At 43.9% G+C, this 23224-nt stretch overlaps 1 protein-coding gene across 1 annotated transcript in view; it reads left to right on the forward strand.

The window, feature by feature from the left end:
• The window catches only part of MYO1D (myosin ID), a 422174-nt gene that overhangs the window by 199453 nt on the left and 199497 nt on the right, over nucleotides 1–23224 (forward strand). The window contains exons 12-14 of the mRNA XM_069237971.1: nucleotides 12565–12635; nucleotides 16281–16355; nucleotides 17792–17924. Of these exons, the coding sequence (XP_069094072.1) occupies nucleotides 12565–12635; nucleotides 16281–16355; nucleotides 17792–17924 (279 nt within the window). The remainder of the gene's footprint in view (nucleotides 1–12564; nucleotides 12636–16280; nucleotides 16356–17791; nucleotides 17925–23224) is intronic.

Raw genomic sequence — 23224 nt, forward strand, 5'->3', positions numbered from 1 at the left:
GATGCAGCAGGTAAAAGAGTGGCAACTCTAGATGCTAGCCATTGGAGGATTACGAACTCTCAAACACTCCTAGCAAGGTACGACAGAGCTCATTGGGGTCAAATGGAAGACTTGTTGCAATAACTTCCACCAGAGCCTCCAAAAAGGGCACAACAAATAGTAGCTGAAGGACAGGCTATTTCTAATAACCAAATCAGATCCGCTATAGACGCAGCTGATACAGCAGCAAGGGGTGTCGGCACCAGCATCATCATTAGGAGTCATGCATGGCTAAGGACTTCAGGTTTTAAGCCAGAGATACAACATACATCTCCTATGGCAGGAAGACTGGTAAATGTGTACCCACAATGGCACACCATTACTACAGATCAATGGGTTCTATCAATTATCCAACATGGCCATTGTCTAGAACTCATCTGTACTCCACCAAACATTCTCCCTCGTTCACACAAACTTAATCTGGAACATCTCAAATTATTAAAACTGGAGGTACAATCGTACTACTCAAAGGTGCCATAGAGATGGTACCTATATCACACCAAAGATCCTGAGTATATTCACTATGCTTTCTTATAACAAAGAAAGATGGTACTCTCAGACCAATCTTAGATCTCAGACCCCCTCATTCCCCTACTACAAATACAGGATTACATGACAGCATTAGATCTCAAAGATGCTTATTGTCACATTCCCATACATACAGTACATCGAAAATATCTAAGATTTGTTATAGCAGGAAACCACTACCAATTCAAAATGCTACCGTTCAGGGTAACAACAGCACCAAGTGTGTTCACCAAATGGCTAGCGGTAGTTGCAGCATTCCTCAGAAGAAAACACATACATGTCTTCCCATATCTGGACGGCTCAGAAAAGCCAGTACAATTCAAATCTGTTAACAACATACTCAATATACCGTAGACATTCTATACAGTCTAGGATTCACAATCAATTATCAGAAATCTCACCTGCAGCCAGCACAGATACAACTGTATCTATGAGCAATTCTCAACACACATTCAGGATTAGCATACCCAAACCTAGCCAGAATTCAAGCAGTTCGCAATCTCATAACTCAAATACAATGCAACCACACTTACACAATAAAGTTGGTAATGAAACTATTGAGAATTATAGCTTTATGCATAGAAATAGTACCCAATGCAAGACTATGGGGGTCATTCAGACCTTGGCGGACGGCGGAGGCCGTCCGCCAAGGTACCGCCGACAAATGACCGCACCACGGTCAAAAGACCGCGGCGGCCATTCAAACATTTCCGCTGGGCCGGCGGGCGCTCTCCAAAAGAGCGCCCGCCGGCCCAGCGGAAATGCCCCTGCAACGTGGACGCCGGCTCAGAATTGAGCCGGCGTAGTTGCAGGGGTGCGACGGGTGCAGTTGCACCCGTCGCGTATTTCAGTGTCTGCAAAGCAGACACTGAAATACTTTGTGGGGCCCTCTTACGGCATGCCTTTGGCATGGGCACTGCAGGGGCCCCCAGGGGCCCCGCGGCACCCCCTACCGCCATCCTGTTCATGGCGGGTTTCCCGCCATGAACAGGATGGCGGTAGGGGGTGTCTGAATCCCCATGGCGGCGGAGCGCGCTCCGCCGCCATGGAGGATTCAATGGGGCAGCGGTAAACCGGCGAGAGACCGCCGGTTTACCCTTTCTGACCGCGGCTGAACCGCCGCGGTCAGAATGCCCTTGGGAGCACCGCCAGCCTGTTGGCGGTGCTCCCGTGGTCGGTGACCCTGGCGGTCACCGGCCGCCAGGGTCAGAATGACCCCCTATATGTGAGACCACTACAACAGTGTCTTTCTCAACATTGGTCTCAGGCACAGGGTCAAATTCAGGATCTAGTGTTCTTAGACCGCCAGACTCACCGCTCTCTGCAATGGTGGAATTATATCAACCTATCAAAGCGGCAGCCCTTTCAAGACCCTGTACCTCAGACCACAATCACAACAGATGCATCAATGATAGGTTGGGGAGCCCATCTCAATGACCTGACTATACAAGAGGAATGGAACTCAATTCAACAAACTTATCATATAAACCACTTGGAATTACTAGCAATATTACTAGCGCTCAAAGTCTTTCAAACAAAAATCACACACAAGATAGCGTTAATAAGGACAGACAATATGACCACAATGTATTATCTGCAGAAACAGGGGGCGACACACTCATCTCAATTGTCGCTTTTAGCATAGACAATTTAGAAACTGGCAAGTCACAATGAGATTCAATTACTGGCATAGTATATTCCAGGGATGCACAACCAACTAGCGGACCTCTTAAGCAGGCCTCAGCAACAAGTACACAAATGGGAGATTCACCTATAGGTGATTCAACAATACTTCCAAATGTGTGGAACCCCAGACATAGATCTTTTCGCACAGGAGAAAAACGCAAAATGCCAAAACTTTGCATCCAGGTACCCACACCCTCAATCCAAGGGCAATGCTCTATGGATCAACTGGTCAGAGATATTTGCTTATGCTTTTCCACCTCTCCCACTAATTCCATTTCTAATCAAAAAGATAAAACAAACCTCGATCACCATGATACTCAGCTCCCACGTGGGCACGTCAATATTGGTAAACAACACTATTGGATCTGTCTGTAGTACCACATCACAAACTACCAAACAGGCCAGACCTGTTGACTCAAAGGAGAGGTCAAGTCACACATCCAAATCCCAGCATATACAACCTGGCGATTTGGCTCCTGAAGTCATATAGTTTGGCTACTTATAACTTATATCTGAATGAATGTATGGATATTCTAACGGAAGCATGCAGACCCACAACTAGACAGTGTTATGTGGCTAAATGGAAGCGTTTTGTCTACTACTGTCAGCCCAGAAACATTGACCCACTTAAAGCTTCAATACAGGATATTGTTTGCTGTTTGCTACACTTACAAAAAGCAAACCTTGCATACTCCTCTCTTACGATCCATTTAACAGCAATAGCTGCTTACCTCCAAAACAGACACCATACTTCCCTGTTTAGGATTCCTGATATAAAGGCTTGTTTGGAAGGTTTTAAAAGGGTTATTCTACCTAGAGCGCCACCAGTCCCTGTGTGGAATCTTAATATTGTAGTCACAAGACTTAAGGGGCTACCATTTGAACCCATGTACTCTTGCCCTCTTCGGTTTTTATCATGGAAGGTTGCCTTCTTAATGGCAGTCACTTTTTTAAGAAGAGTTAGTGAAATTCAAGCATTCATTTTGCAAGAACTTTTCTTTCAAATTCACAAAAACAAAATAGTTCTTAGGACAAATCCAAAATTCGTACCAAAGGTGGTTTCACCTTTTCATATCAGTCAGTCAGTGGAATTGCCAGTCTTCTTTCCACAGCCAGATTCTGTGGCTGAAAGAGCTCTTCACACCCTTGATGTTAAAAGATCTCTCATGTACTATATAGACAGAACAAAAGATTTCAGAAAATCCAAGCAACTCTTTGTGGCATTTCAACAGCCTGACAAAGGTAATCCTATTTCAAAACATGGGTTAGCCAGATGGATAGTAAAGTGTATTCAGACTTGCTATCTTAAAGCTAAAAGACAGCTATTAGTAACTCCTAAAGCACATTCCACTAGGAAAAAAAGGAGCTTCAATGGCATTCTTAGGGAATATACCAATAGCAGACATACAGGGAGTGCAGAATTATTAGGCAAGTTGTATTTTTGAGGATTAATTTTATTATTGAACAACAACCATGTTCTCAATGAACCCAAAAAACTCATTAATATCAAAGCTGAATATTTTTGGAAGTAGTTTTTAGTTTGTTTTTAGTTTTAGCTATGTTAGGGGGATATCTGTGTGTGCAGGTGACTATTACTGTGCATAATTATTAGGCAACTCAACAAAAAAAAATATATACCCATTTCAATTATTTATTATTACCAGTGAAACCAATATAACATCTCAACATTCACAAATATACATTTCTGACATTCAAAAACAAAACAAAAAAAAATCAGTGACCAATATAGCCACCTTTCTTTGCAAGGACACTCAAAAGCCTGCCATCCATGGATTCTGTCAGTGTTTTGATCTGTTCACCATCAACATTGCGTGCAGCAGCAACCACAGCCTCCCAGACACTGTTCAGAGAGGTGTACTGTTTTCCCTCCTTGTAAATCTCACATTTGATGATGGACCACAGGTTCTCAACGGGGTTCAGATCAGGTGAACAAGGATGCCATGTCATTAGATTTCCTTCTTTTATACCCTTTCTTGCCAGCCACGCTGTGGAGTACTTGGACGCGTGTGATGGAGCATTGTCCTGCATGAAAATCATGTTTTTCTTGAAGGATACAGACTTCTTCCTGTACCACTGCTTGAAGAAGGTGTCTTCCAGGAACTGGCAGTAGGACTGGGAGTTGAGCTTGACTCCATCCTCAACCCGAAAAGGCCCCACAAGCTCATCTTTGATGATACCAGCCCAAACCAGTACTCCACCTCCACCTTGCTGGCGTCTGAGTCGGACTGGAGCTCTCTCCCTTTACCAATCCAGCCACGGGCCCATCCATCTGGCCCATCAAGACTCACTCTCATTTCATCAGTCCATAAAACCTTAGAAAAATCAGTCTTGAGATATTTCTTGGCCCAGTCTTGACGTTTCAGCTTGTGTGTCTTGTTCAGTGGTGGTCGTCTTTCAGCCTTTCTTACCTTGGCCATGTCTCTGAGTATTGCACACCTTGTGCTTTTGGGCACTCCAGTGATGTTGCAGCTCTGAAATATGGCCAAACTGGTGGCAAGTGGCATCGTGGCAGCTGCACGCTTGACTTTTCTCAGTTCATGGGCAGTTATTTTGCGCCTTGGTTTTTCCACACGCTTCTTGCGACCCTGTTGACTATTTTGAATGAAACGCTTGATTGTTCGATGATCACGCTTCAGAAGCTTTGCAATTTTAAGAGTGCTGCATCCCTCTGCAAGATATCTCACTATTTTTGACTTTTCTGAGCCTGTCAAGTCCTTCTTTTGACCCATTTTGCCAAAGGAAAGGAAGTTGCCTAATAATTATGCACACCTGATATAGGGTGTTGATGTCATTATACCACACCCCTTCTCATTACAGAGATGCACATCACCTAATATGCTTAATTGGTAGTAGGCTTTCGAGCCTATACAGCTTGGAGTAAGACAACATGCATAAAGAGGATGATGTGGTCAAAATACTCATTTGCCTAATAATTCTGCACTCCCTGTATGTAAAGCAGCCACATGGTCTGCATCACACATGTACTTAACACTACTGTGTGGCTGTGTTACCTCGCCAACAAATAAACGTTGGACAGGCAGTGCTCAAAACACTATTTCAGACTACTCCAATTCCTACAGGCTAACCACTGCTTAATTTGGGAGGGGACTGCTTTACAGTCTATGCATACAGCTACACATGCCATTGAAAGGAATATGTTACTTACTCAGTAGACATCTGTTCGCGGCAAATAGTATTGTAGATTCACATGTGCCCTCACTCCTCCCCAGAAGCCTGTGGCTGTTGTAGTACCACATATTGTAAATATGTATATACATTGCATGGACATCTCATTTCTTTATTATATATATACAAATACACTTGTACACTCTTTACTTCACCCTCCTGTGGGAAAACAATCTAATGGACTCGATGCCCATTTGCGGTATCACCGAGAGGAGGAGTCACTCGATCCTGTGACTTGGAGGGGTGTGGGGGGGACTTCTTCGAAGAAAAACAACGTGTAACACTTCAAGCCCAACACTAGATGGCGGACTTATGCAAAGCATGTGAATCTACAGCACTACGTGTGTGTGTGTGTGTGTGTATCTGTGTGTGGTGTGTATATATATATATATAATATATACATATATATTTATATATATATACACACACACACACATATACATACGTACATATATACACATTTACAAGGCTACATAAAAAACGGACATGCCAGGTATAGATGTAAGACTAAAAGCTTTATTTCAACTTTTATGTCTGACCTGTCCCGGTTTTTGCTTCTCAGTATCTGGTCACCCTAAGAAGTGAGCCATGTCTGCGGTGCTGTGAGAGAGGAGTTTCCTAATAGAGTCTGCTTGAACGAAGAAGTGGGTTGGGCCGAGCCTGTTTCTGCTGAGGCATTGGGATCCTTCCACTGCAGTGCACTGGTGGGAGCCAGCTACTGGAAGCGGAAAGGCACCACATACAGGCAGGAGGAAGCAGACATCTGAGAGGGAGATTGGAGCAGGAAACAAGGAGAACATTCCTCACTATGTAAATCACTGCTGCTTTTCCCTCCCCTGAGTGTGGCGGCAAAACTGTCTTGCGGGCAGAGAGTCCAAGGAAGAGGAAGACTGTCCGCCGCATTTCGCAGACCCTCCCCGAGCCATCCACTCTCATTGGAAACAACTTTGAACGGGCAGCGCAATGTCAAAGGTTGCCCACTAGATAGTGCTGGATATCAGGAAATGTCAACAAAATGTCAGCAGGCAGCTGTCGCACAGGGCACCATTAAGGCAATAAGCACAATTGATGATAAGCCCCACCACAACATATGGGAAAGAAAAATATAATAAATTAAAGACTATGTAGGCACTGAATAGTTGTTGGAAGAGGCTATCAAAACCTGTGTGGTCCCTGCACCTGTTTTTCGTAGTTTGTCAAACTCCTATTGAAAAGAAGGGGCAAGTGCGCAGCTCCTAGACCGTCATTAGGAAAGAACATCGTTTTGCCTGCTGACCCTATACATGAGATCTGCACCAGAGAAAGTGTCCCTCGAGTGAAAGAAGAATGGGAGCGCACTGCACCTGAGACACACCCAGTCACAAAGGCTCTAATGCCTACACTCTAAAGCCCTTGGTACGCACCCACACAAATCAATCCTGGTTGCAAAGCCTCAAGGCACAATAATGGTGGCATCCAGAGACAATGAGGCAGAACCACTAGCTCCCTGTTGCCCACAGATTGTTTTCCCACTGTCTCTTCGTTTGTCCATAACAGGTGTTCTCGGATTGACAGATATATACATCACTGACCAGTTACAAGGACTCCGTTACTTGCCGCCAAGGACACATCCCATACACAATACCCTGACACGGTTACAGTACATTATCACCACACCTGGGGGTTGTCCTGCGTTTCAACATCACCACAAGAGCAATGCTAGAATATGTAATGAAACACACAGCCGCGCCCCGGCGGGATCCCTGCATGCCCCTGTACCCTGTCTGCCGCTGCCCCTGCCCCACGCAGACTGCACACTGGGCTGCAGTGACACAACGGCATGTGTGGTAGTAATTACACTATTGTGCACTCTGTGCGAGCGCTGCCTGATGGCGGGTGGCTTGCGATTCGGACTAAAACCAGTTTAGCGAGCGTTCACGAGCCAGTAAAGAAAACATCCCTAAATGTTCTGTAAAATAGATCCCCCAAGTACTGAGCGGCGTTGAATCAGGCGGCTTCTCCGTATGGGGCTTAGCACCCGGATGTCAGTACTTAGGGAGATAATGAGGTCATTTCGGTTTTGCTGAAGTTCGGAATTTCTACACTACTGTGAGGGGCTTACCTTCTTGGGGGGGGGGGGGGGGGCGGGGATAGTATTTGGAGTCTTACACCCCCTTAATGCATGCTGTATCAAATAGTTGGGTACTGGTGCTTTCAGTTGGGCATGGTGAAGTGTCTGTCAGACTTCACCTGGGATTTGTCCATCACACACAGACAAAACAATCTCTCTCTCTCTCATCTCTGTTTTGAAGGTCTAAAAAAATTTTGATTAGTTTGAATAATATAAGTTCCCCTAACAGTGCACACTGCCCCATAAGCCCTCCTCTTGTCCCGCATCTCATATGATGTATTTTCACAAGATGTGCCATCATTATTGTTGAATGAATGCATGTTTATTACATATATATAATACCAATTACAATAATAAAAAAATAAAATAACTTTAAATACTAGAAAGATCGAACTAGGGGAAATCTGAAGTTCACGTCCCCCTAATCTTACTGATCAAACTAGTCCTCTACGTACTATCGTCGTCGATTTATGTGGGTGAAACTTTAGATACCATTGGAACATTTCAATATAAATCCAGCAGGTGGCGTCATCCACAAATCAGTAAACACTTCTGTCTCTAGGTTCTCTGCAGGCAGCCAGTGAAAGAGATAAATACGCATAGTATTGAGCGATGACATATGAGAAATGCCAGATCATGCATGTCTGATCATTTCCTGGTAGTTTACAGATTTTTTCTTTGTTTTTACACTTTGATCTCTTCTGATGCAGAAATCTTGCTCGCAATTAACACCCTGTTTGTTAACAAATTAATCAGGCTGCTGATCTCGTTTCAGGAGCAATATTTGATGTAACAAAGTGCAAAGCCAGATCTCCATTTGTACAACAAAAAATGGAGGCCCTGTTTTTCTTTGCATAGTCGGGATTGCAGAGAAAGGACCAAATTGTGTGGCAGGGGAGGGTCGAATTATGCAGCAAGAAAAGGCCAACTATGCAACGTAATGTTGCACATTTCGTGAAAACGTGACTTCACATTTTTTTTATTTTTACACTGCGTGGGAATAAGTTGCACCTCATTAGTACCAGTTTAACATCACATACTACAATAAGCAACAGAAAGGTCACCATTCAATCTTTGTAAAGGGCCTTCCACTGCACAGCAAGATTTGTTGCTGGGATTTTAGTAACTTTTGAACTGTTTCAGCGAGCAATTTTTTTTGTTAATCTCTGCAGATTGCGCTGCAGATGGATTATGTGGCAAATGCTGCTTCTCTAACCAGACTAATGTGGCAAATCCATAATTATGCAAAAATACGATGCAACCACACAATCATATAATTTCAGTGGCCCTGATCTTAATCCGTGCACATGTGTAGCACACATTGCAGACCGGCCATTTCAAGGATTTTAGAAGCCCCGGGAAAGATGTATTTTTGGGCCCCTGCTGAACAAATTATACGGCTTTTTCATCTATTTGAAGCCCTAAGAATGTCAAATGTTTTTTAATTATATTTTAAACTTTCAGAAATAGGAACACACAAAAAATTGCAGAATTTCAAACTCCCATCGCCTACAAGTATATAGTACCAAAAGAAAGGTTGAACAAACATTTCTAAAGCAATTTCTGTGAGTGCTTGCATGTAGATGTTTACATGTCTAACAAAAACAATGTGGAATTCAGTATAACCAGCTTTTTCCTCCCATTATAGGAAATACAAGGTAAGGGTGGGTTGGTGATCTTAAGTAGAAAAAGTATAATCTGAAAATAGTACTTGAAGTTGTAACTTTAATAACTAAAAAGATTCCCCTTCTGAACTGGCACTTTCCCTGCACTGCTGAAAATCACAACACTGCTTCAATAGTTTTTACCCATTTAATGCGGTGAAGTCTGATCATTTCCTCAACTTATGTTCCTTGCTTGGCCCTCTGCTCCTCCTGCTAGATAGTGGATTCCAACTCTGCTCGGTAGATTGAAGGGGAGGGTGCTGGAGACAGGAGAAGGACAGGGCAGCCAGATAGGTGAAGTTGACATAGTGATGAGATAGACAGCGAAGTGAGGCAGGGAGGGAAGTAACTAAGGGAAAGGCGGGAATATGAGGCAGCCAGGAGGAGGTAGGTAGAGAAAGACAGGTAAAGAGATAGGGCAGGTTTTTAAAGTGAGGTAGAAAGTGCTCGATAAAGGGAGAAGGAAACATACCGAGAGAGGTGGGGTACATTAAGGAGTGAGGCAGAGAAAGGGGTAATGTGAAAAAGAGGTGGGTTGGAGAGAAACAGAAGGGTAGGGGTGGGTGGGCAGGAAGAGAGGTGGGGCAGAGAGAGAAGTTATAGATGGAGGTGCAGCTGAGACCACAGTGAGGCAGAGAGAGGCACCAGGAAAAGAGGTAAAGACAAACAGGTTGGGTAAATAGAGTAGTGAGGCAGAGACAGGTAGAGAGAGGAAGGTAGAGAGACGGATGAGGGGTACAGAGTCGGTGAATTAGAGTGACAAAGGTGAGGTACAGAAAGTGAGGCGAGGTTTATATAGAGGGGGTGAGGTAAAGACAGGTACGGAAGAAGGATGTACAAAGAGAAATGAGAGAGAGAGAAATTGATAGAGAAAAAGAGGTAGGGGTGAAGAATAAGATAAGGAGAAAGGAGTACGTTTAAGGAGGTTGAGGGAACAGGCTTGGAAAGAGTGGGGTGGTGGAGAGATGACTCAGACACCTATGGGGAGGTAAATCAAGAGGTTGAGTAGTGACAGAGAGCGGTGGGCCCGAGAGTCAGGAGGTGGACAGAAAGATGTGAGATAGAGAGAAATGAGGTAGCGAGTGGGGAGTTGTGCTGAAAGGTGATGTAAAGAGGGAGAAGAGGTGGGGAGAGGGATGGAGGTGACGGAGGAGATACAGGGTGCTGAGATGGAAACAGAGCAGTGAGGTGTATAGAGAGGATGGAATATAAAGAGGTGAATTGAGAAAGGTAAGGTAGGTACAGGTAAGGCCGAGAGAGTTCAGATAGAGAAAGGTTGGGTAGCTTGGGATATAGAGTGGTTGGGGGGAAAGAGGTACAGAAAGAGGGGTGGGTACAAGGAATGAGCTGAAAAAAGGACAACAACATGATTTTTAAGTCTTTGCCATCCGTTGCCTTAGAGGGAGAGGGTTATGTTTGAGAAGGCAAGACATGCTCTAAGCCAGTGGTTCCCACCCTTTCGACTTCTGTGGACCCCCACCTTTCAATCATTACTAGAACCCGGGGACCCCCACTGAATCATTATTGGAATCTGGGGACCCCCACTGAGTCATTACTGAAAGTCGGGGACCTAATCTCCTATTATTGAATTTTATAAGCAGTCGCGGACCCCTTGAGGATGCTTCGCAGACCCCCAGTGGTCCCCGGACCACAGGTTGGGAACCACTGCTCTAAGCTTTTGTGAAGCATGCGTGCCCAGCTATCAAATTAAAAAGAATCTCTTTTGTAAGTACAATATCACTTCGTGTTATCCCAACAGGACTTGTAACATTCATGATCACTTTACCAAGGGGTCGCTTAGAAGGGTGGGGGGCCTGGACACTTGTCCATGTTACACATCCTTAAAATTGCTATGTTCAGTGTCACAACCTTCCGCTTAAGACCTCTAAGCAGGCTTTCCTTCTGGCCAGTATCCAGGCCCAGTGAGTGACCGTCAGACCCCCTGACTGATCTTCGCCCTCTTGTGTGTGCTGATGGGAAGGCAAAGTAATGACATTGGCACAATTGGAAAGATCACAGTAAGACTGTTTCTGTTGGAGCAAACCAAGGCCGATTTGTTTGTGGTTCATACTTTTCTTTAATGGTCCAGATGAGCCAGAAACCAGTGGTGGGGAACGCACCCGAGTAATTATCAGTGATCAAGATTATTCCAAGCATTTCCATTCATGTGCTATAGAGAGTATTAACATCTTCAGAATCTAGCATCTCAGTGCAACCTAGCAGAATGAGCTCGTGTATGCCAGAGCTGGTGCAAGGATGTTGGTACCCAAGGAAGGGTAAGTGCCGTTTGGCACTCCCCAGGTCCATACATCCCTTATTAGGGACCACATTGGATGCTTCTGGGCCCATTCTGGTGCAATCTTCTGCTGATGGTTAGACGACAGCCTAGTGTTGGTTTACCCAAGAACCAGCACTGACACCTTTTATGAGACCCTGTGTTCATTTCTCTGTGAAGTGGCTCATTCCCATTTCATCTTTATCCCTCTTTATTTTTCACTCTTTCTGTCACCCACTCATTCTTTCTTTCTTCCTTTCTTTCTTACTCTGTTTTCTTTCCCCTTCTTTTTTCTTTCTTTCTTTTCTTCTTTCTTTCTTCCTCTTTCTTTCACTTTCTCTTTTTTCTTTGGTTCTTTCTTTCTCTTTCTCTCCGTACTTCTTTCCTCTCCTTTATTTGGTTCTCCCCTTCTTTCTTTCTCTTCTATCTTTTTGTCATTTTGTTGCTGCCTTTATGTTACTATTATCAATGTCTATCGATCTTTTTTTCTTTCCATCCTTGTCTATGATTGGCTGTAAATTTGTTTTGATCTTTTTTCCTTTTCCACTCTCTCTTAAGAACTTCTCTACCCAGCCTGCTGCTCAGACCCCAGGAAGAGTCTGCTAGAGGTGTGCTCCGAAAGACCTGATGTGTTTCTTCGCCTGTGCATCATCGTTCTGCACTTGTTGTGCTTGCCCTTTATTTCAGTGTGTGTTTTGTGTTCCTGTCTGTAGCCAGGTCTGGAGCACTGTCTACTGAGGCATGTCATCAGCGTGGAGTCTGTTCGCTATTGAAAGCCATGGATGGTCTTCGTATATTAAACCAAGCATGTAGAGGGCTGGGAGGGGGGTATGATCTGCTGCATGTCCTACATTGATGTCTCTACATCTGTAAGCACGTCGGTCTCCCCACTAAGTGTCATTATTTTGTGGATCATGTCATTGTATTTTTTTGTGTAAAGCATGTGTTCAGTGATTGGGATTTCAGCTCATAAAATGAGAGCCCCTGCACTGTATGTCTCCAGACCATGTATCGATTACATAGGCAGGTTTACTATGTAGTTTCTTTTTTTTTAGGTTTGCGCTACAGACAAATCCCTGGAGTTTGACCGAGATTTCCGGATCAAGCACTACGCTGGAGACGTGGTGTGAGTATGCGTAGAGTAGGTCTGGTTGAAATGTAATTTGGAGTTTCACACAGTGGTGGTAAGTGACTTTGTTTCAACTTTTGGGCGATCGACCCATCAGGGGTGGACATCTTTCTCCTTGTCAGCACCCCCGTCTGCAAGGAGAAACAGGCAGGGATGCAGGGTCTGCTTCATTTGCATTTGCATTCGAACACTTATTTGACTTGCATCTTAGCCAGATGTTTGCTATAAATGAACGAGGCTTATTTGGACTGAATATTTTGTGCACCCCTAATATTGAGTTTTCGGTGGGGGATCCTCTCCGGAATCCCTCTGAGACTTGGGACCAAAGATGGGGACTTTTCTTAAATACCATCATCATACGGCAGCAACACCACTTATCCCAAGGAAGCCTAAAGGCGCACACCATATTTTAAGTCATTTCACCAGTCCACCACATTACTAAACGACTGTGGACATCCATGCTGAGCCAGTTCTTTGCCCTGTGGAGACTGAAATGGATTGGGCAAAGATCATCGCCTCCCTCCTTGGTTCCCTGCACCTGTGACAGTCAGGGCTCTATGCTTACTCCACCTGAAGCCATGCAGATTAAGGATCATTGAAGTGTAAAATCTGTCCCTACGAGGAAATCCAGCATTGATCTTATGCCCCTTGACTGTCATTCTGCACATCTGTGCAATTCCAGGAACTGTCAAGGGGCTACGTAAGAGTGGCAATCATATTCTGGGAAGGGACTGTGCCCGCTGTCAGTATACTCTGGGTGTTGGTGCTTTGGTGCCAGGTGGTGGAGTTTGGTAGGAGCCTGGTGGTAAGAGATGCGGTATTGTCTGGCGGCAGCGAACAAGCAGGATATGTGATACATCTACGTGTTCTAGGTAGGTTACCACTGTTTGGATTTTATGTACTGAAGCACTGAAAGATGAGGTGGTGATGCACGCGGCAGGGGTCCAGGCTTTTTCCCTATCACCCTCCATGTCCCTGCAGTGGAGGGATGGACGAGGTCCACTGGCACAAGGAAGCATGTCAGTTGCACGTGTCTCTTCCATTTCCTATGTTGAGTTGCTGGCAGCAATGAGAAGGCTGGTGCTATGCGGCACTTCCTGTCTGCTTGATGAGGGTGATTGACTGGCAGCAGGGATGGAGGGAGGGGCTATGCAGTATTTCCTGTGCCCCCATCTGGAGAGTAGGACTAATATGACTAGCATGTAGTAGGTACAGGGCCACCTGGCTCTTACAGTGTCATGAGCATTGACCGAGTAGGTGGTGTGGCCGGCAGCAGGAATGGGTTTGGGCCAGTGCTTAATTTGTGCTTGTTGTTTCCGGTGCTGAGCACCGGCACTTATTTGTGAGGGCCGGGGCTTATTCTTATGCCTTAAGCATTTGCTGCGAGCAAAAGACACATGTGAAAGACGGAAGAAGGAAAAACTAAAAAGCGTCATAAAGGGAGAAAGTAGAAAGTTGCAGGACGAGCTGAAGGGGCAGGGGTGGCCGTAAATGGATTGAAGAGGCCCGAGATGGCTTCAGGATTACGCTGCCTCAGTATTCAGTGCTGGCAGATTTCATTACAGCAGCCTCGTGTTTAAGAGGAGGGCTTTGAGCACCGGCACCTCTTAATTTACAAATTAAGCACTGGTTAGGGCCATGTGGCACTTTTGTTCTGGATATGTGGGGTTTGGGTGGTGTGACTGGGCACAGAGTTTAAGGTTGAAACGATGTATCACATTCTCTGTTGTGCATTTTGAGAGATGGGGTGATGTGGCCCGCAGTGTGGGATGTCAGAGCCACTTGGCATTCCTGCTTCTGTGAGAGGCGGAGCAATGTGGCTGGCAGGAGGGGAACGCTGGGTCACTTGCCATGTTCTGGCTGTTGAGGGGAAGCTTAGTAGATTCAGCAGAAGCAAGCATACTAAGACAATACGGGACTTCCATTGGTGAGAACAGAGTGATGGATAGCGCACTGCACAGAAGCTACCAGGCTGGGGCCACGTGGCCTTCCTGTGTTTTTTTGTTATTTGGAGTTCGTCCTGGTGTAGCCAGCAGTTGTTGTAGATCAAGGTTGTGCCGCAATTCTGTTCACGTCAGAGACAAAGTAGTGTAGCTAGCAACAAAGGCATGCTTAGCCATGTGGCTCAACACAGTCTGGGATTTGATAGAGGGAGTAGCAAATTCAATGGAAATGAGTAGGCCTGGGCAATGTGACACTTCCTGTTGTGGGTATAGTAAAATGGGATGGTGTGGTGGTCGTGGGGGTACACACCGGGCACTGAGCTGCTTCAGGTGTTCTGGTCCTGAGGGTTGGGATAGCGTGCTTCTCCGATGGGAGCTGTTCAAGGCCATCTTTTAAACCCAGCTGTGGGTGGTGAGGAATTTGGGTGAGTATTTGGCAGAAGGGAAAAGGCAGGACACAGTGGCACTTCCGTTGTGGGTTTTGAGAGCAGAAATTGTGTATTTCATAAAAACTGGTAGGTTGGGACCATGTATAACTTCCTGCTGTGGGTCCCCAGAAGTGGACAGGCTTACATGTTCACTAATAATCCATCAAAACTCTTGAAGCTTGAAAACAATCTTTGACTCCATGCTGGAATTATTACAGATACCTTCATTTCTGTTCCTTTATTCCAGAAACACTATGACTGATGCCATAAACCGCCCTATTATTTTCATTGCTGTTATTTACAGATTATGTCTTATTTACAAAAAGCAACCTAATTCAAACTTTCATTAACACCATGCAGGTTATCTGCAGATAAATCACGAGTGGCATATTGTTTCAGTTTGAACTTTGTTCCCGCTGTATAGATTGGCTGAAACAAAAGACTCCTCCTTTTCCGGGTATTGAGAGATGGTTTCCTGTATTCAACAGACTCAGGCAGGCTAGGCCCTGTACCACTTCGTTTGTGTCTGGCGTTAGTCAAGACATTTGGTTTTAATAAAAATATATAACTATAATTTACAGCCAGTCCTCTTCATCCATGCACGCCATTGCTTTTGCCCACCACATAGTACAAAAGTGGTGAATGGGTCAGCCCACTTTAGCTGCTGGCTCCCTGTGTTACACTGCTTGAGCACAAAGTGGACTACTGCCAAAAAACAGTAGTCCTCTTCAGTCTTCTGGACTTTTGGCCTGATGTTTAAAAAAAAAAAAAAAAAAAAAAGTTTATTTATTTAACTGTGTCAGCTACCTTGATGCTGCTAGTGGATGCTTGCTACCACTTGCTGATGCTCCACGTTTTACATGGGCGCTATAAGCGGTGTCCATTAAAAAATGGGCTTCGAAGACATTCAAAGATGGCCGCCTGCGCATGTACTTATATGGGTGGCATTTTTGTATGTTTTTGGAAAACCTTATTACAAAATCATTCAAGCACATCTGCCTGAGAGTAAGCACACACAGGACGCCATCTTTGAACATTTTTGTAACACTTTTTTACAAAAACATTGAAAGATGACGTGGCTGCGTGCCTGGTCACATAGTTTTTAATGTTTTTTTTAATGGTGTTGTAAAACGATTTTACAACAACTTATCAGACACACACATTGGCAAACACACTAGGCTGGCAGCCAGTGCCAGACCCACTGTCTTTACCAGTGCTTCCTTCTACATTAGGATTTCACTCAGCTGAGACCCTCTTTATTTTTGTTGCAGGTACTCAGTAGTTGGATTCATTGACAAGAACAAGGATACATTGTTCCAGGATTTCAAGCGTCTGATGTATAACAGGTAGGAATCTACCGGGCATTGGCCATAGTCTAAAAAGGCAACCAGATGCCAGGTATTGCCATTTCTGCTGCCCAGATGGGTCTTTGTCAGGTCAGCGACTTTGTGGAAGGACTGACTACAATCAAAGGGGACTTCATGCTCACAAAGCCCTAGATTGTTGGCAGCTGTCTTGCCATGGCATGCACGGGCTGTAGTGCTGGATCAGCGGTGGACAAGTAGCCACTTTAGATTGTTTAGGGGTGCTGCCCGAGACATGAGAAGCCACTGAATGTTTATACTGGAGTGGTGAAAAGAAGAATTTATGTTGCATTCATGTCGGTAGGTGATGAAGCCATGCCAGAAATGTAAACACAGTATCCGCCTGCTGGCCCAGCGGTAAACGCACAACATTGACACCAGCTCATAATAAAGCCAGAGGCAATGCTGTTTTGCGTCGGGTGCACTAGCACCCACCACGCAAATCATTGTCTGCAAAACAACAGTAACAGATATCCCGTCTGCCAAAACCTAAAACCCATTATGTTCTATAGGATTTACATTTTGGCAGACGGTAATATCTGTCATCATTGTGACAGAGCAACTTGTCCACCAATATCTAAATCAGGCCCTATATCTTTAAATACAGTAATTGCGATTTCTTCATAACACTTCCTAATAAATGTTTTATTGCTGGTGAAATGAAACAATTTTAATAACCTGTAATAACAAAAAATTGCAAACTTCTCAATATATTTCTTGCACGTTAGGTGCAGCTTTTGATACAGGTGCATAAAGCAGTGACCTATATCACCAAGGTTCTAACGTGTGACCTGCAGGTAACACAAGTCTCTCTGCAATCAAATCATTAACCCATTGCTCTTTCTTACATAAAATTCAAATCGTTGAACTACATGGATAGATGCTGACCTCTGGAGCAGGCACATTATCCCTCTGTTTGTTTTTTTGATGAGTTAGAGCTGTGACACGATCACACGCAGATATCTTTATCAAATTCCTAGAGCCATGTTTACTTTCAGTCCCTGCCACGCCTTCATGCTTCCGGAGTCCACGGAGGCGTACAGCCATGTTTGCTTTTAGTTCCAGCCTTCATGATCACTGAGTCCACAGCATTCCTAGAGCCGTGCCTACTTGCATTTCAGGCAACTGCCTTCATGCTCCCAGACTACATAAGGCTCCTGGAGCCATGTTCACTTTCAGTTCTTGTTTTCATGCTCCCCAAATACACTGGATCCCAGAGCAATGTTTACTTTCAGTTCCTGCCACTGTATCCATGCTCCCTAATTTCACTGAGTTCCTAGACCCAAGTTTACTTTGTTTCTGCCTCTGCGCTCCCCGAGTCCACAGGAAGCACGGTCAATGCCAGAAGGGCAAGCCACCACTTCTTGATGTCCACGGATCCTTCCTAAAGTGTGCTTCTCTTCCATTTATACTTTCAGCTCCAATCCTATCCTGAAGGGCATGTGGCCGGAAGGGAAGCTGAGCATCACCGAGGTGACCAAGCGCCCCTTGACTGCTGCCACCATGTTCAAGAACTCCATGATTGCTCTGGTGGACAACCTGGCCTCTAAGGTAAGCATTGTATGCCTCAAGCCACCCCTTGGACCAGGCAGTGCCTTGATCAGGCTTGCAAAGGCTTAGAGGTCGATACAGTGGAAGGTGTTCAACAAATCCTCAGGGTTTGTTCGTGACATGACAGTATTGTAAATGTCTGTATCAGGACTTTAAATGCAAGTGCAGAGCCAGAAATTAGCCTCGGACATAAATAATTTACATAAATCAGTGTGATTTTGGAAGCCTCTGCAACTGCACAACTCTAACCTTACTAGCTGCTGTAAGTGCACAGCCTCGCTAGCAGTGATAACTGCACACGTATGACCTCATGAACTGCTGCAGCTGCACAATCCTAAATTCACAAAGCACTGTGACCGCCCATGTGTCACTTCTCAAGCTACTGAAATAACACATCTGACCGAATGAATCTCTGTCACTGAGCAAGTGTGACTTCACTAACAGGTTTACATGTATAAGTGAGACCTCACTAGCAGCTGTACCTGAGACTGGAGCATGGGGCACAGATCTGGAATGGAAGGCATACGGACACTGAGAGAAGGGCATGCACACTGCAACAGAGAATAGTGTGGCGTGAAGACACGATCACTTGGAAAGGGGGGCATGTCCACAGACACCGGCAGAGGGCGATGTGCACAGAGGGAGTGGGATAGGCGAGCTACGTGGGCATGCACATTGACGAGGCTGGGCACTCCAACCAGCAAAGTAACATAATCCAGACATCCATCCTACCAGGGGGTCAAGCCATTGGCAGGTGACAACACCTACTATACCACAGCACCTGCCGCTGATATAGTCACACACTGAACTGATGCAAACTCTCTCCTTAAAAATGAGAAGCAAAGTCGGAAGAGGAAAGAAAAGAGTGAGGTGAGGAAAGGTTCGAAGAAGCTCCCTGAAAGTTCCCTAGATTACTATGCAAATGTTTCTTGGAGAAGACAGTACACCGCAACCAGTTCTTTGGTCCAGTTTTATTATGGAATATCCCTCTAAGGATAGTTAGACATACAGTCAAAGTCCATATCATATCAACATTTCATTCAGGGATGCAGATAGCACAAATAAGTGGACTAAAACAATACCTGCAATAGGAGTTGACCAAATAAAAAGAAAATAACTACATATTACTAAATATGGCAGAATAAAAAATAATGTTTATCCGTAATCCACTTCTAAATACATGCTTTGAAACAATTGTAATAACCAGTTAATGCTCAGTAGATTTCAGTTAAATCTGGTGTTATTACAGTTTTTATTGGCATCCCACATAGGTTTTGGAGCACTTCATTATTTTTAGGCCTTAAAGCTAAATTTTGTGTTTACAAAAAAATGCCAGGTCCAGCATGTATTTTGAGGAATTTCGAATTCGACTTTCCTCAAAAATAAAATGGAGACAAGAAAAGAGACCTACTCCATTACCTTGTTTCAATTAGCACAGTGATAATAAAGTTGGAGGAAAAAATCATAGAATGTAAATCTGCAAATGAAAGGCAGATAAAAATATGTTTGCACATCACCTTTTCATATGTAGGCAAATCCTATCTTTAACCTCCGGACTCGAGCTAGAAGTGTTTTCGCCTAATGTGTAGATATGATTGGTACTCTGGCACTGTCATTTGTGGCTTAGGTTAAAAGAACGACAAGGTGAAAGCCCTGAAGTACCCGCTTGGTGAGGGGCGGTTTGGTTACATCATATGATTCACTGTCACAAACCCCTCCACCTAAATGTCTTCCTCAGGCCTCATTCATGTGGCCTGCGGTCTTTTATCGTACTGCATGACCAGCAAATGTCACAATAACAATATCATGGCGAAATAACAGTCCACTTCTCTTCTCAGAACCTAGGTTGCCCTCCAGTCACCTTTTGACTGTATCTTTGCCTTTGACCCGGTATAGCGCTTCACTGCACTTTGGCTTGGTTCATGCTATAGAAATACCACATACATACCTATATACACATTGCTGCTACATCTCCCTATTATTCTTGATAGAAGAAGCACCCTGCCCTCTATAGTAGAAGAAGCTGTCTGTTGTCTATGGTGCGGGTACCGACCAGTGGTTAAAGTGGGCAGAATCTTTTGGGAATTATGTTGCCAGTCCTTTTTAATTGTAATAAAACGGTTCTCTTACTTTTTCGTTATAAAACAACCACACCCAAACAGATAATGCCAACCCTCAAATGTCGCTTGCTGTTTGGAAAGGGGGGATTCTTCTGTTCTGTGAAACCAAGGAAAAGGCAGACAAAGAACGAAGAAACAAGCCTTCTTGCCCAGGTGCCTGCTACCTGGAAGAAATAAAAAATGTGTGCAACTGGGTAATCCGATCTAAAGGCTGCTTGGGAGCCACTACATGGCTTTAATTGATGTAGTGATTTGAGGTTTCAAGATGACAAAGATGTATTCTTTTTGAGAGGTAATATAAGAGTGTTAAAAGCAGAGTGCTGGAGTGTGTCCCTCTAAAAGAAACTTCTTAAAAGGTTAGCATAAGAAATATTCTGATTGCGTATTACGAAATATATATTTTGAAAACACTTATTTTAAACACCTTTTTGCACATTTTATGGCAACCTATCTTATACTGTTTATAATACAATTTTAAAATAATTAGGGTAGGTGACCATAGCCATTTATGGGCAGCAAAGCTTGCCATTCTTTAAATCTGAGTTTTCAACGTGCTAAATGGGGTTTTAAGTGTACAAACCCCATTTTGCAATTCGTTAACAGTTTACCAAATAACAAAATGAGTTTAGATATGCATTATGTATTCCGAACCGCACTTTAGCAGAGGGGCGGGAGTTGGACTGCCTTCCAAGTTAGGATTTGCAATGCTATGTATCAATGCTTTATGGCTGCAGTTTCGGTCAAAGGGGGTGATATTCCACTGTAAAGTTAAAAAAAAAAAAAAAAAAAAAAAAAAAAAAACACGTTTGTTCGAAAACTCTACCATATTTTTTTTTTAAGTACATTGTTTTCTTAAATGCAGCCACATTTCCTTTAAGGAAAATGGGCTGCATTTAAAAATAACATTTTATTTAAATGCAATGACAATCATGGTGGTCTGCTGACCCAAGCAGACCCCCGTCCTTTTGATAACATCCAGTCAGTGTGAGTCAGAATTTGCGACCTGCCTCATGAATGTTGCTGAGGACCCACTGTGAATGGTGAATTTGTCAACCGACTTAATGGTTGGTATACAAAATCGTAATTGATTTGCAAAACGTCAGTGCGCAGTTACCAACCACTTTTTTGTGAATTGATTCTTTGTAAATATGACCCCTACTTGAATATTCACTGTGATTGTGGTGGCAGACTGGAACTCTTAAAACAATAAACATACATGTTACGAATCTTCTCTGTTCCAGTCAGAGTCCAGCCCTGTGACAGATGGTTAAATATACAGATATCGACAGTGATCATTGACCAACTGAGCTTTCATAATGTAAAGGAACACATTTCTCCCCAGTTAATTTAACTTACATACCTTTTTCATTTAACATGTTCTAAAAACAAAGTGCAGAGACTGAATAGAGCGAGGTGAAGAATTTAATTAGTCTGTGTGCATATCACAGAGAAAAGAACAGTGGTTAAGTTTATCTGACGAACAAGATGAACAAAATCAATGTACTGTTTTATCGTTTAATTATACAATTAGTTTGTGACTCTCCAGTTGCTCTCACTTTTAAAGCAATATTACACATTATGTAAAGTTTCTTGTTCGAGTTTCTACCAGAAAGCACATATAGTAAGGATGCACACACTACCAGCTTTATAGTAAGCTGAATTTTATTTCCAGAAACAAATAGAGGAATTGTGCCACCTGCTGGTTCGTAAATAAGAACCTTATTGACCATGGCGATCCCTTGTGTTGAGCCCTACAATAAGGCACAGCCTGTCAATCGGTGCCACTGGAAAACATTGGGGATGCTAACATGTTTGGCTACAGATGAATGTTGTGAGGTATTATGAAGCACTACAAATAATTGGCATGGAAATGTGTGTGTATATATGATATGCAAAGAACTATAGAAAAATATTGGTGCATGTTAATAGATCAGGTGACAGCTGCATTGTCAAGCCAGACCTAAAAATCCATGTAGGTTAATTGTTGCCCTCCTTCCATTTGTGCTGCAGCCAGTGAAAAACAACATAAATGATCTAGTTATCTAATACACTTTATTTGCATTGCAGTGTCATTTGTGTGCCCCTGAAAGATGAAGCTCAGATAGCTAGATAAACAAAATGATTACGGCTGTGTGGCGAGCAAGCACTTTTCTTTGTAAGCACACTTCTGCCCAATCAAAATATGTACTCCTGGCTACCAACATGTGGGTGGAGCCAAAGCCCCTCTGCTGATGATTCTCACATGATTGTCTGGCGACAGCTGTGCTGTCAAGCCAGACCTTAAAAATAAAGCCCAGAGACTGTAGATAAGGAACATTATGCTGCCACATATAACACGTCACTTTATATTTTGTATGTATCTACTTAAAGGTGAAAGACCAACAAAACAATTGCAGAACATGTTGTTATTTTTAGCCACGTCTCTGGCCCTGCCCCACACTCTCTCACCCGCTCCCCTTACACTGAAGGTCACGTTTTCCTTACTTTTTTATACACTTCAATTGCTAACAATTCTATGTTGAATTGCTCCTATTGTTTGTATTATAATTCCGTTTATATTGTAAAACGCTCCTCCGCCTTCCCTGATGGCCTAATCATAAAAAAAAGCTTGAAAATCAATAAATGTCAAGTAAAACAAACCCCAGTCGCCGATCAGGTAGACCCTTCAGTTAGTTGGGCCTCTTAAACGAAACATATATACTTCTCCATGCTGTTCTCACAGTTGCCTGAAGGTGTCGCTCTTTTCACAGTATATCGCTCCTTCTGTCCACAGTACACGCTTTCGCCTCTCCGCTTGAAGGGATTTGAGGGCGGAGTTTACATGGTGTTTTCTCTACTTCTCTCTCTGATGCTGGCACCCATCCGCCTGTGACATGCGTTCATCCCTGGAGGAATGTGACTTGACTCAGCAGACACTGCACAGCTGGCACAAAACGCTGCCTTTAATCCCCCCAGATGATGGGTGTAACCATGGCAACGTACCCATTCAGCTTCACTCGCACCTGCCGCTTCACCTGAAAACTGACGTCAAAGCCCTAATGGTGGCCCTGCGCTTTGAAGCAGCCTCGCATGGAGAAAAGCTGCTATTTGATCAAATTGGTCCATGTGCAGCTGTTACCAGCCATTCATTCTCGCCCGGGCTTGTCCTGCACGAAGTGTTTTCTAGATTTCCTTTGTGAG

The sequence above is a fragment of the Pleurodeles waltl genome, chromosome 6, assembly GCF_031143425.1.
Source record: "Pleurodeles waltl isolate 20211129_DDA chromosome 6, aPleWal1.hap1.20221129, whole genome shotgun sequence".
NCBI lineage: Eukaryota > Metazoa > Chordata > Amphibia > Caudata > Salamandridae > Pleurodeles > Pleurodeles waltl.